This window comes from Myotis lucifugus, unplaced genomic scaffold, assembly GCF_000147115.1.
Source record: "Myotis lucifugus unplaced genomic scaffold, Myoluc2.0 scaffold_39, whole genome shotgun sequence".
Taxonomy (NCBI): Eukaryota; Metazoa; Chordata; class Mammalia; order Chiroptera; family Vespertilionidae; genus Myotis; species Myotis lucifugus.
In genome coordinates this window covers 506193-519906 of record NW_005871087.1, presented here as the reverse complement: position 1 = coordinate 519906, position 13714 = coordinate 506193, and the positions used below count along the sequence as shown (strand labels likewise).

The 13714-nt window shown below is 46.8% G+C and overlaps 1 protein-coding gene across 1 annotated transcript in view; it reads right to left on the bottom strand.

Annotated features, from left to right (window-relative positions):
* SUSD5 (sushi domain containing 5) overlaps positions 1-13714 on the bottom strand; it is a 35319-nt gene that overhangs the window by 2027 nt on the left and 19578 nt on the right. Inside the window, exon 4 of the mRNA XM_014454795.2 lies at positions 10432-10620. Within this exon, the coding sequence (XP_014310281.1) occupies positions 10432-10620 (189 nt within the window). The remainder of the gene's footprint in view (positions 1-10431; positions 10621-13714) is intronic.

The following is a 13714-nucleotide window of genomic DNA, read 5'->3' as shown; positions in this document are numbered from 1 at the left end:
CACTGGGTCTATAGTCCATATAAAATATCAGTTGTATTTCTATATACCATCAAAAAACAGAAAACAAAACTGTAAAAAGATGCCACTTGCGATAGCGTTAAAAAAATCAAACACCTAGGAATAAATCTAACAAAAGATGTGCAATATTTCTAATGGCACAAAATATTGCTGAGCAAAATTAAAGAAGACCTAAATAAATGAAGGGGTGGATCATGTTCATGTAATGGGAGGCTCAAAGTGTTATCAAGTCTGTCCAAATTGATCTATCTAGATTTAATACAATCCTAACAAATCTGAGACACTTGACAAGCTGATATTAAAATTTATGGAAATGCAAAGGGCCAAGAATAGACAAGGTATTCTTGAAAAAGAAGAGAAAAGCTGGAAGATGTACACTACAAGATTTCCAGGTTTACTATAAAACTGGAGTACTTTTTAAGACTGTGGTATTGGCCCCAAAATTAATAACAGGATTACATTAACATTATGAACTTCTTGTTCATCAAAGCCACCAGGAAGGGAGTCAAAAGGCTAGCCACAGAGTCGAAGATATTTGCAATACATATAATCCTCAAAGGTTTGTATCCAGAACTTATAAAGAGTTCCTACAAATGTATAATAAATGGATAGAGAAACCTTCGCAAAGTTGGCAAGATACTTGAATTGGCACAAAAAAGAAATCTAAATAGACATTAAATGTGTAAAGACACTCAACCTCAATTGTAATAGAGAAATGCTAATTACAGCCATAATGAGATACCATTACATAGCACCAGAATGGCTAAAATGCAGCAGGCTGACAATGTCCAGTGTTCACAAGGATGTGCTGCACCGTCGGTGGGAGTGGGAATTGGAACAACTTTTATGGAAAACTGCCCAGGTATTGCTGCTGAAATTGAACATGTGTGTGCTCTGTGGCACAGCAATTCCACTACTGAATGTACACTCAGCAGCAGTGTGTGCACATGGGCACCGAAAGACAGGCACCAGAATGTGCATAATAACCAAAACCTGGGAACAATTCAAATGTCCCCGAGCTGCAGAGCTGACACCTGCACCGTTGTGTAAGGGTGGGGCAAAAGTAGGCTCGCAGTTGTTCATATGGAAACTAACACAAGAATACAAAACTCTGTTTTGCACACTCACCACTGTAGACCTACTTTTGCACCACCCTTTATTCACACAATGAACAGGAACCCAACCACCACTCCTACAAGGGCACAGATGACTCTCTCAGCCGCCATGTTGGACATAAGAAGCCAGGCACAAAAGAAAACATTCTGGGTGATTCTATTTACATAAAGTTCAAAAACAGACAAAACTACTCTATGGTGTTAAAAGTCAGGATGGTGGTATAGGAGAGAGGGGTGACGACTGAGTCTGGGCATAAGCAGGGCTTTGGGGTTACTGGCAACGTTCGTTCTACTTCTTGACCTGTGTGGTGGCTAACATTTCTTGTTTCTTTTCTGATAATTTACTAGTATTGATCATTCCCTTGTAATGTGTATGTTATAATTAAGTGAAAAGGTGCCTTTTGATTTGCTCTTTGTAAGACTACGCTGTGAAGTATTCTGAATCCAGCTGAGTAGCCATGAACGGAGGCCCCACAGTCAGGAGGCCCAGAAAGTAAGGCCAGCGGCTCGGGAAGGCTCAGGACACTGTGTCCTCAGGAGAGAGCAGCCTGCTGGGCTTTCCCCATTCTCGGTGGTCTTTACAAGTCAAGTTCTACAGGAAGCCATACTTAACTATTACAACAGAAACCCTCCCTGGATTTTGGGATATAAGAAATATAGATGTGTCTTTGACCCTGGTTCCTGGCATAGGGCCCCTAAGACCCTTGGAATTTCCTGAGGGATAAGGGTGATAAGAACAACTTTTGTTATTTTTTTAAATATATTTTATTGATTTTTACAGAGAGGAAGGGAGAGGGATAGAGAGTTAGAAACATCGATGAGAGAGAAACATCGATCAGCTGCCTCCTGCACATCCCCCACTGGGGATGTGCCCACAACCAAGGCACATGCCCTTAACCGGAATCGAACCTGGGACCCTTCAGTCCACAGGCCGATGCTCTATCCACTGAGCCAAACCGGCAGGGCAGAACAACTTCTGTTATTAATAGCAAGCTTCTTCACCATGGAGGAGTTTACTAGTATGTTAATGAGGTGACTTGGTGAGCCCCTGGGTAGCTTCAGGATGGTGGGGGGCTGGTTGTCAGAGGAACCAACCATGTGATTAGAGGGTTGGAACGATCAGCCCCATTCCCTAACCTCCGGGGAGGAGGGAGGAGGGAGGAGCTGGAGACTGAGTTCACTCCCAATGGCGGCGATTTCATCCATCATGCCTATGTAATGAAACTTCCATGGAAACCCAGAAACCACAGGGTTGGGAGAGCTCCAGGTTGGTGAATGCATCCATGTGCCAGGAGGGTGACTCACCCCAGCTTCACAGGGACAGGAGCTCCTGTGCTCCGGATCCTTCCAGACCTCTCCCTGTGCACCTCTTCCTCTGTATCCTTTCTAATAAGCTGGTCATTGTTCTGTGAGCCATGCTAGCAAATTATGGAGCCTGAGGAGGGGGTGGTGAGAACCCGCAATTTAGAGCCAGTCAGTCAGCAATATGGGAGGCCCTGGACTTGCGGCTGATGTCTGAAGTCAGGGGGGGGGGGGCAGTTTTGTGGGACTGAGCCCTTAACCCGTGGGGTTGGCACTAACTCTGGGTAGTTAACGTTAGAATTCAATTCAGTTGTAGGACACCCGGCTACTGCCGGGAGACTTGGAGAATTGGTTGTTAGTGCGAGACCCCACCCATCCCCCTCAGATGCACATGTTTGGTGTCAGAAGTGTTCTGTGGGCAGAAACAGATCTTAGTTTTTCCCACTTCACTTTGCACCTTGGAAAGCACAGAGTGTAAGGAGCTTCAGTACCAAGGTCTGGAGGGGAATGCGGAGCATCGTGTGGCACGTTCCCCGGCTCTGAGACCGGATTCGTGGGCATTTGGCTTATTTCAAATGTCCACAGAAGAATGCCCAAACCTATAGAAAGTTTCATAAGGGGCTATTTGAGCCAACATTTTGAGGACATGCCCGGAAGCAAGATCTCAACAGGCTGAGAAGATGGCCCAGAGAATGGCAGTTCTGCGGCTCATTTTACACTTTAGAATCAGAGGAGAAGGCTTGGAGAGGGTTCCGTGAAATCCACCGGGGGCAGATTAAGGAGGCTGGGGAAAGCAAAGCAGGGAAATCTCTAGAATTGGATAAAAAGTAAAATGGAGAAGCGCTTCCTTAGCTAATAATTAACATTTACTGCAGGTAGAGATGGTATGCGGGGGAACAAGATAACAGTGAGGGGTCTGTTCTCCGGCGCCTGCTCCTGTGCCCTGAGGGGTCCAGAAAAGAAAACCACTCTGTCATTTCAAAGGTATGTTATCCTCGATGCATAAGAAACAGGTACAGGGCTCACTTAAGGGCAAGACTGACCTTTGCTAGGGGAGCTGTAGGCCTGGGAGGTGACGACCCGCCATGACCTGCCCGGTTAGGGATTTATGATCAGAACACCCTGTGTGGTTGGTTACTTTTGGTCACTGAGCTTGGTAGTCCTGCCATGTACTACCCTACCCCCCTTCCTGAGCTTGTCAGGTTCATGACACTGATAAGACTCCATGGTGCTTGTTTCATGACTTGCAGAGTTATAAACAACATTTAAAATCCTTTCTAATCTGCTCCTGAAATTTAAGCCCATTGACTTGTGTCCTCAGTCAAAAAGGAAAAGAAGAAACAGTGGTTAAAGAGCAAACACCTCTGATAAATGTAAAATGCATGTATGTTTTATGCTCAAAAAAAGCCCTGTTATCATTTCAGGAAATCCTTCCACCCCATGATGTCCCGTTCACCATCCCCAGACAAAAGCCACCTCAGATGGCTGGACCGTTCTTAGGTCTCATAGAATTCAAATGCGGGTCCCAGGGCTCGGTCAGGCTGCCCTCTTGCACTCACTGTGTGTCACTGCCTCGTTCTCGGTGCCACCATCCTTCTGAGCACTGCATCCATCTACTCCCTCTTCCAACAAACCTCACTGAGTGCCCACTGTGTGTCTGATGGGGCTCGGGGTCACTGGTGAATAGGACAAAGAGTCCCTGTCCCCATGGAACATGTGGTTCAGAATCCCTGCTCTGGAGACTGTCAGGTGGAGTTGCAAAGCTTTGTTGTGCACACGTTCTTACCATCCTGCTGAGTAAACATGAGGTTTTGCATGGAAGTACCTCCCTTTCTTAAAAACACAGCAAAAAATAAAACAAAAGCCACCATGACAAAACTTTTCTCTAAGATTTACCAGTATGTATAGACAAGTCATCCTGAATCCAGATGGAGAGTCAAAGCCACGACTTAAATCTTTGACTTTAAGATAATGTGGTTGGATTGTTTCATGTGGTTTCTCTGACTGGTTATGGTAGACTGATTTAAAAAATGGCCGCAATTCTCCGCTCTCCCCCACATTAAGTCCTTTTGCAATGTGATTGTGTAGCTCTGGCCTTCAAGAAGTGGGGCCTGCCCTCGCCCGTTTGGCTCAGTGGATAGAGCTTCGGCCTGTGGACTGAAGCTCCCGGGTTTGATTCTGGTCAAGGGCACATGCCCGGGTTGCAGGCTCGATCCCCAGTAGGGGGCATGCAGGAGGCAGCTGATCAATGATTCTCTGTTATCATGGATGTTTCTATCTCTCTCCCCCTCTCCCTTCCTCTGAAATCAATAAAAATATCTTCTTTAAAAAGTGGGGCCTATTTTACCATTTCTTTTATATGGATGTGTTTATGATATGATTCGATGAGTTCTATAACCTTTGATTTTTGAAACATTCTATATTTATGTTACCCTTAAAAATTTAAACCAACGATCAAAAACACACACTATGTTCCAGTAAAAACGGACACAGAATTTAGCTGCTGAATGCCCAAGTTTAAAGGAATAATTCAACTGATAACCAGGCAGAAAAGGCAAATCATGAGCAAGAACAAAAATTAAATCAGGCGTGCCTATAATTTCTCCTCAGCATTCAATAGAAGACAGAAGAACAATGCCTGTAATCTTCGAGGGAAAGGAAATTCAACAATATTATACTTTGTTAAGATGTCATTCAATTATAAAGATAGTAGGCATTCATTTTTCTTAGGATGTTTGTACTTTGAAATGTTTCAAGAATCCACTGTGTGATATTGTGTGTGTTACTGCCATTAAGCTGTAAACCAGTTGCTACCAAATAAGAATTTACAATTGAGGAGCGGACAGCATTTCATCAGGAAACACATTCTCTAGATGTGGCTACTATAAGTGCTTCTATTACTTGTATTTTTTTTTTAAAAAAATATGTTTTTATTGATTTCAGAGAGGAAAGGAGAGGGAGAGAGAGATAGAAACATCAATGATGAGAGAGAACCATCGATCGGCTGCCTCCTGCATGCCCTCTACTGGGGATCAAGCTCACAACCCGGGCAGGTGCCCCTGACCAGAATTGAACCCGGGACCTTTCAGTCTGCAGGCCAACACTCTATCCACTGAGCCAAACTAGCCAGGGCTATTACCTGTATCTTGATCAAAACCATTGCTTTGCTAATTAGCACCCTGAATATCTAAAATGGCTTTCTATTGGTGACCATAGTGGCCTGATAACTACGATGATAACCACTAGAAATGGGCTGTCGTGGGTAAAATGAAAGGTATTTATGATATGGGGATTGGCTAAGAATATTTCAGAGACACTGCTTACTTTTACACGGACAGGGTAAAACCAAACTCGACCTTGATGCTTGACACATAGACCTTAAATGGTCTCACTTGGGAGGAATGTGTTACTCACCGGAACTATGGGGACAGTACCCATCTGTGCTGCCAGTGACCTGCCACTTGACACGCCACCCTGCTTTCCTGCACACCTGCCCAGCTCCCCTGCCCGGGGAACTCTGAGAACAAGGACATGTCCCCCCTGCCTTGTGTTCCCAGCACACAGCCTGGTGCTTGGCACGTAGCAGACACTCCAGACCTGTCTGCTGAGTGAATAAATGAGTGAGTGAAGAGGTGCATGAGTTTTGATACAGCTTGATTCAGTCTGGGAGTCCATCAGCCAGGGCGTTATTTGCGTTGTGATAGTAGCAAAGAATAGTAAAGGACCCCTTAGGTCTAGTTTGGAACAGAATCCCTGCCTGCTAAATTCCTTTTCGCGGGCCACCCGCCCCATGAGCTTAAATACGCCAGAGTCAGAAGGTATCTGGAATACGGACAGGAAACACTGGCCTAACATATAAGGTAAGAGCTGAGAATCTGGGGAAGGTCAGCCCACTGGCTATGGGGAGGCCTGCCTTGACCTGGACCCTGATGGTCAGTCTGAGCTCAGAGTGTGTGTATGTTTTTCTGTCTGTTGTCTGGAGGTTTTGCCCCCACAGCTCCCTGAGCCAAAAGCATCTCTGGATGGCAGCCCTGGGCCCCGAGCTAAGCTCCTCTGATCTCCCCAAGTCAAGTCTCACAAGTCAAGGTTCTGGCTCAGAAACAGGCTCTCACTGACTATGTCAGTTTTCCCCAAACCTCAAATGAAGACGAGGACACCGAGTGTTTATAAATAGTCTGCTCATGAAAAAGTGTCCCAAGCCTGTTTTTCTCCTCATGAGTGACAGTCAGGTTTGTTACTCACTGACTTTCAACCAACAATGACGCTCCATCCACCAGATGCAGGAGCCCAGCTCCTTGCCAGTTGAGGTGCTTTTTCTCTCTGCTCCCCTTGCTTTCCTGGGTTCCCACTCTCCTTCATCCTCCAGCGATCCCTTCCAGCCCTCCCTTCCCCTCCCCTCCCTCTCCCTGAAACCTGTGCGAACACAACACGGGGCCTTGTGAGTTAGACCAACAGGTCCAGGAAATGTAAACTTCGTGGGTTCTCTTGGCAAAAACCAGGCCGTTCCCTGTGTGTTTCTACCTTTAGGAAAACAGAGGACCACAGAGAGATAGAGCTCCGGGGTAAGAGGAGAAGGCTCACTTGTGCGCTGCCCGCGTTGTTTATCCGGGCGTGACAGGGTCAAGGGCGAAGTACACAAGGCCGGAGCCAGAAGCCTGGCATGATCCTAGGGCCGGGCATCTTTTTTCATGCTGTTGCATTTCTGGAAGCCTACACGGACCTTCTTTTTTTTTTTCTCTCTCTCTCTCTGGTCTTGGCTACTCAGCCTTTAAAAATAGTAATTTTGAAAAAGACAACCAGACAAGCCAGAAATAACCACTGGCTCGATGAAGCTCTGAACAAATATGGCAATATTGACAAGGAAAGTCTGAATTCGGCTCCAGTCTCCTGTTTTATTCTGTAAAGGAAGTCAAGTCCCAGAGATGAAGAAAAATAGAAACCGAAGGTAATTTAAGGAAACAAAAGAAAAGCTTTAGAAATGACAGAAAAAGCAGAGGAACTCTCTGAGGGAACAACCCGTTCGCAGGGTGAGCCGAGGTTTAGACGCCCTGGCGGAAGCACAGAGGCCATACAGATGGTGGAGTGAGACCTGCCTGGCTTTGTCCTGGCTCTGCTTCTCTCTGGCTGTGTGACGCAGGCAAATCACTGAACCTTCCCGTGCCTCAGTTTCCCCATCTGTACATTGGAACAGACCGTTTCTACTTGTGAAGATTAAAGGAGAAGTCCAGTGCGTAAGGCTCCTCGCCGAGAAAGGGGCACAGGAGGCCCGGGGAGGATGCGGATGGTCTTTGTTTGGGTGGTGGTGGTGGTTCCCTGGGTCACACACCTGTGACAGCTCAGAGACGTCTATACTTTAAATGGGTACAGTCTACCGGATGCCAATTACACGTCAACAGAGCTGTTAAAGAACAGAATCTGGGAAAGGTCAGCCCACTGGACAGAGTCCCAACCAAGTCCCAGGACAGAGACGGCCAGGGCGCGTCTGGCCTGGCTGACGACCACTCTTTTCTCAGGCCCTCACTGGAGAAGGTGCCCCGCTTCCACAGCTGCAACAGGCCTGGAGAGGAAGCGGCCCCCCTCTCTGCTATTGAGCTCAGAGGTAGCGGGGCTGGTCGGGTGAGGGGTCACTCACTTTCCCGATCTACAGACTAGGACAGGGGTCCTCAAACTACGGCCCGCAGGCCACATGCAAATACAAATATTGTATTTGTTCCCGTTTTGTTTTTTTACTTCGAAATAAGATATGTGCAGTGTGCATAGGAGTTTGTTCATAGTGTTTTTTTAAACTATAGTCCGGCCCTCCAACGGTCTGAGGGACAGTTAACTGGTCCCCTGTTTAAAAAGTTTGAGGACCCCTGGACTAGGAAGTGCAAGCAGAAGCCATGGGGTTTGGGGTGGAAGATCTTAAAGGCCTTTCGGAGCCTTTGTCACCGCAGTGTGGCCCACTCCCCATACACTCACTGAAAGTACCAGGCCGCCCGGACCTTCTCAGACTGCGAAGCCAAAGGTCGCTGAGCACTTCTTCCATCTGCAAACACACACTTCCTTTAAAAATGTCGCCTTCTGCGACACCTCCCCTCCCTTCTACTTCATCAACTGTCTCCTTTGAGGCAGCCGGTTACTAGAGTTTTCTTTAGGGTTGGGGCACTTTTGCCCAACTTTGCATACACAGCGATGAGGGCTCTGACCAAGCGAAGGGATGTAGGGTGAGTGAATGAAGGAACAGCCAATCGGCCGGTACCAGGAACGTTGTTATCCGAACCCAGGTGAGTCCAACTCCAAAACCCTTGTTTGACCCACTCTCCCAAGATGACTTTTCTCCAATTTCAAACAGTTCCCTTAAACAAGGTGATGTTCACTGGAAAAATGCATGCAAAAGGGAGTGAAATACCTGGTGATGGTATTCTTGTCACACACACACACACACACACACACTTATAATGACACGAAGACGTTAACTATTAAACCTACAGAGTATTGAAAACTGTAACGGTCTGTATACTCAGCCAAGTGTAGAAACCAAGATTCCTGCCCAGCAGCTGAAAGCTCTAACAACTCTGCTTTGCAGTGAGAAAATAAACACCATTTCAGACACACAAAACCCGCATTTAGTTCTTGCTCTACTGGGGCCAGTAAACATGTCATTTGGCTGGTAGGTGTGGCTCGGGATGGTGTGGCTTCGGTGCCTGAGCAGGAGAAAGCCAGCTCATGAACCATCTCGCGGTGAGTATGGGTGCGCTTTGAGGTGATGCAACAAACAGGAACTCCGGCTGGGCCTGCTGCCTGGTTTTCTGAGACAGGTGAACGATCAGAATTGACACAAAGGAAAGTGCTAGAAGATTGCTCCACTCATGCTTCTAGAACTTGTCCCAGTCGGTATCCCTTTGTTACCGGTATGCAACAAGGCAAGTAGGTACACCGAGAGGAAGTTTCTAGAGGCTTTTTAAACAACATGACAGGTGAATTTTATTCTTTTAATTTAACAAAAAAATTGAGCTCCTATTTTGAATATCAGTCTGCCAATGACTAGGAAAAAAATGTAACGGTTCACAGAAAATATGAGAAGTAGCAAAGTAGACAATAATTTAAAAAAAACATTATTCCTTAAGAGACACTCCAAGAGGAAAAAGCCATGGGAGAGAATATTGGCAGCACCTTTATTAAGAAGGTCTTATGTAAAAAAGAAACCTTACATTATGTGAATAACCAAATCAATCTGATCAGGTTTTGGAAGTTCAATGCCCATCAGAAGCCTTTTTAGTCTTAACTAAACATTTGGACTCACATGGCTGCCACAGCCTACAGTCCAGATAGTAGCCCAAGGCTGAAGGGCAGCAGCAGGCAATTCTTGTCATGGAGGGCTGTCCACACAGCTGTCCACACAGCTGTCCACACAGCTGTCCTGGAGTGATTCTCCCTGCTCCACCCCTGACACCCCTGTGACTGCTTACGGGCCAGGGAATAGGACCTGCATGCATGGCTGTGGACTCACCTGGTTTCCAAACCCCATGCCCCACAGAGCCAGTAGCTCTTATCAGGGTCCCCACAAGGTCATGCCCCGTCCCAAGAACCACCGCACTCAGGGAAGCCACAGCTGGGGCTCCTCTCCTGTGTTCATGACAGTCCTCCCGGCCCCGGTCCTCCCATCAGGCCTCATTTTACCATAAGGTTGTTGCTTGGAATCACAGCTGGCATCCCATCTGATCGGGTTCCCAGGGAAATAAGCCAGAAAGTCAACCCAAGGTCAACCCTGTCCTTAGGAAGAAGAGGGGGCTTTATTCCCTGTTACCCCCAGCACCAAAGATGAGGAGCTCAGGCGTGGATACCCTGCATTGGAAATGCTGCAGGAACACCCCGGTGGCCATGTCACCCCGTCCCGAACTCAGGGGAAAGGTCTGAACATTTTCAAAGGGACCTTCGTGGAGACGAGCCCACCACGTGACGCTCTGCTCACCACGTCAGGGCAGGTGGAGGCGGCCGGCCCAGGGCGGCTTACCTTTCCCGCAGGCCTGCACCAGGCCGTACCACTCCCCGCAGCTGTTGCACAGCAAGGTGAAGGCGCTCTCGCGGTGGCCCGTCACGTGGCCCGGGGCGCACACATACAGCAGCTCATCCCCCATCTCCAGGCCGGTGCGTCCCTGCAGGATGGTGTGTGGGAACGAAGGCGGGTCTCCACACGGCTTCTCTGGGGAGGAGGAATCACAGTTAGCTTTCCCAAACGATGCAGACCTTGTGCCGTTTGGGAGAAAACAAACTAAAAGACAACTCTCCCCGTCCCTGAGTGCTGCCTGCACCCTGAACTGGGATCACGGGGGCTGGTTCCCCGACATGCCGGCATCCCAGGGCCTGGCAGAACGCCTGGCACAGACGAGGCACTCAGAAATATTTGTTGAATGAATAATTGTGCTTTTAAAATATGTATGTTCTCAGGAATACATATATGCATTTTACTATTCCAGGCAACATTACCCTTGAAAGGGGGAACCAGAGATGAGTAGCGCCCTCCCCCACTCTTTTTTATTGACTTCAGAGAGGAAGGGAAAGGGAGAGAGAGAGAAATATCAATGATGAGAGAGAATCATTGATTGGCTGCCTCCTGCACGCCTCACACTGGGGATCGAGCCCACAACCCAGGCATGTGCCCTTGACCAGCATTGACCCTGGACCTTTCAGTTCGCAGGCCGACGCTCTATCCATGGAACCAAACTGGCTAGGGCCACGCTCCCCTTTTTGGCCTTATTTACATAAGTGAGTAGGTTCTCGTTGTCAAAAACTAGAATGTTACAGACTATAGAGTACAGCAAGGGTGGCTCTCTCGTCCTCCAACCTCAGCCCTGATGGCAATACATGCAGACACACACACACACACACACACACACACACGTGGATAGATGGATATAGTTATGTGTGTGTGTGTGTGTGTGTGTGTGTGTGGTTTTTAACATAAATGGGATCATATATGTGTTACTGAGAACATACATTTTTAAAAAACAAACTATTTTTATAGCATTTTTAGGTTCCCAGCAAAACTGAACAGCAAGTACAGATAGTTCCGTCGCTACCCTTACACATGCACAGCCTCACCTGCTATCAACATCCCATGCTGAGTGATACATTTGTTACAATTGACGAACCTACACCCACACATTGTTATCACCCAATATGCAGCTTCCATTTGGGTTCTCTCTGTGGGGGAGCCTTACTCTTGGATCTGAACTTGGAGAAGAGTCCCCACCCGGCCCTGGAACTTCTTCCCATGCCTGCCCTCAAGCTGGCCCCAGAGTCAGTCTTGGGGGACACAGCCCATGTCTCCTTTTAACTCCCTGCCCTAGTTCTCCCGTGAGGTTTTTACTGGCGTGATTGCAAAAGGGACTATGCAATAAACCTGACAAGCTCAGGGGCAGCCCATGTGGCAGGCCTTACAGACTCCGTGACCAAAAGTAACCACACAGGATGTTCTGATCCTACATCCCTAACTGGGCAGGCCGGGGAGGGCAGGCAGGTCCCAGGCCCACAGCTTCCTTAGCAAAGGTCCATCTTTAATGAAGTGAGCCCTGTCCATTGTTCTTATGCATCGAGGATAACACACCTTTGAAATGTCAGATAGTTTTCTCTTCTAGGCCCCTTTGAGGCACAACCACAGGCATCAGAGCACAAGGCCACCAGCTCAGAGAACCCCTCACTGTTAGCATGTTCCCTGCATGCCATCGCTATGTGCTGTAAATGTTAATTATTAACTACGCTGAACCCTCCAATGTAAAAGAAGTATGTGTTTCTCCATTCTGCTTTTTATCCAATTCTAGAGATTTCCCCGGTTGGCTTGCTCCCGCCCTCTTACTCTACCCCTCTTGAATTTCACATGACTCTCTTTATGTCTCCTCCTTTGATTCTAATGTGTAAAATAAGCCGCTATTCTCCTGAGCATTTTCTCAATCCATTGAGATCTTGCTTTGGGGCATATCCTCAAAAATTTGGCTCAAATAAACTCTTATAAACGCTTCCATAGGATGGATATTCTTTCAACGACACTAGTATATATATTTTTTAATTCCCCCCCCCCCCCTCCGGAAACAAGCCTTTTAGAAATGAATGTAGACTGGTTTGTATTAAAACTTGTGAATTGCTTTTGAAAAATCTGTGGCTGGTCGTGAGGCAGCCGCTAAGGGACTCACCCTCGGCTTTAGCCAGTGAGGGAATCCAGAAGGTGAGGAGGGGAGGCCCAAGCCTTCCTCCTTCCACATCAGCGGGAGCTGCCATGCTCGGCTCAGGCGAGACCCTCGGGCTCAGAGATCCATAGGACAGATCAAGGTTCTCAGTTGTCATGGGAAATGACAGGTTCATTGATGTTAATTGAGGGAAGAGGTTAATGGTTACAGAGTTGGGGCCTGAGCCAACCAGGTCAGACTTCCAACCCCAAAGCGGCCAGTGGGTATTCTCTAGTACTTACAGATAGAATCAATCCCATTTAAAATATAAAAAATATCTTAGTGGGTAAGCTTCAATCCTCCCCACCCCCTCCGCATTAAGCATGATGCCAGCTGTAGTTCTTGTTTGTTTGGTAAATATTCTTTATCAAGTTGAAGAAGTTGATAACTTCTATTCCTAGTTGGCTGTGAGTTTTATCATAACGGATGTTGGATTTTGTCAAAAGCTTTTTCTGCATTTATCTGTCTGCTGGTGTGCTTCTTCTTCCTTGGCCCGTTTATGTGATGGATGACATTAATTGATTTTTTAAAATGTTGAACCAGCCTTGCACACCTGAGATAAGTCCCACTCGGTTGTGGTCTACACGTCTTTTTTTTATATTGTTGGATCCAAATTGTTAATATTTTGTGGAGGACTTTTCTATCTATGCTAACTTGCATTGGTCTACACTTTTCTTATAATGTCTTTCTCTCACTTTGAGCTTAGGGTTATGCTGGCCTCGTAGAATGAGTTAGGAAGTGTTCCCTCTGCTTCCAATTTCTGGAAGAGATTGTAGAGAAATGGCGTAATTTCTTCCTTCAATACTCGGGAGAATTCACCAGTGAACTCACTCTGTTTTAGAAGGTTATTAATTATTGATTCCATTTCTTTCCTTACCGGCTAGACCAGAAACTCAAAGTCATTTTCCCCCTAATATTTCAGCGGCCTTTCCACATGAGAACTACAAACTACCTCAGTCTTTTGGAAGGCTACATTACCACACACATTATTTAATCACTACACTGACATTTCTGTTGGCTCCAAGTTTTCACTGTTATAAACAATGCTACAATGGGCAGCTCAGATGGACATTT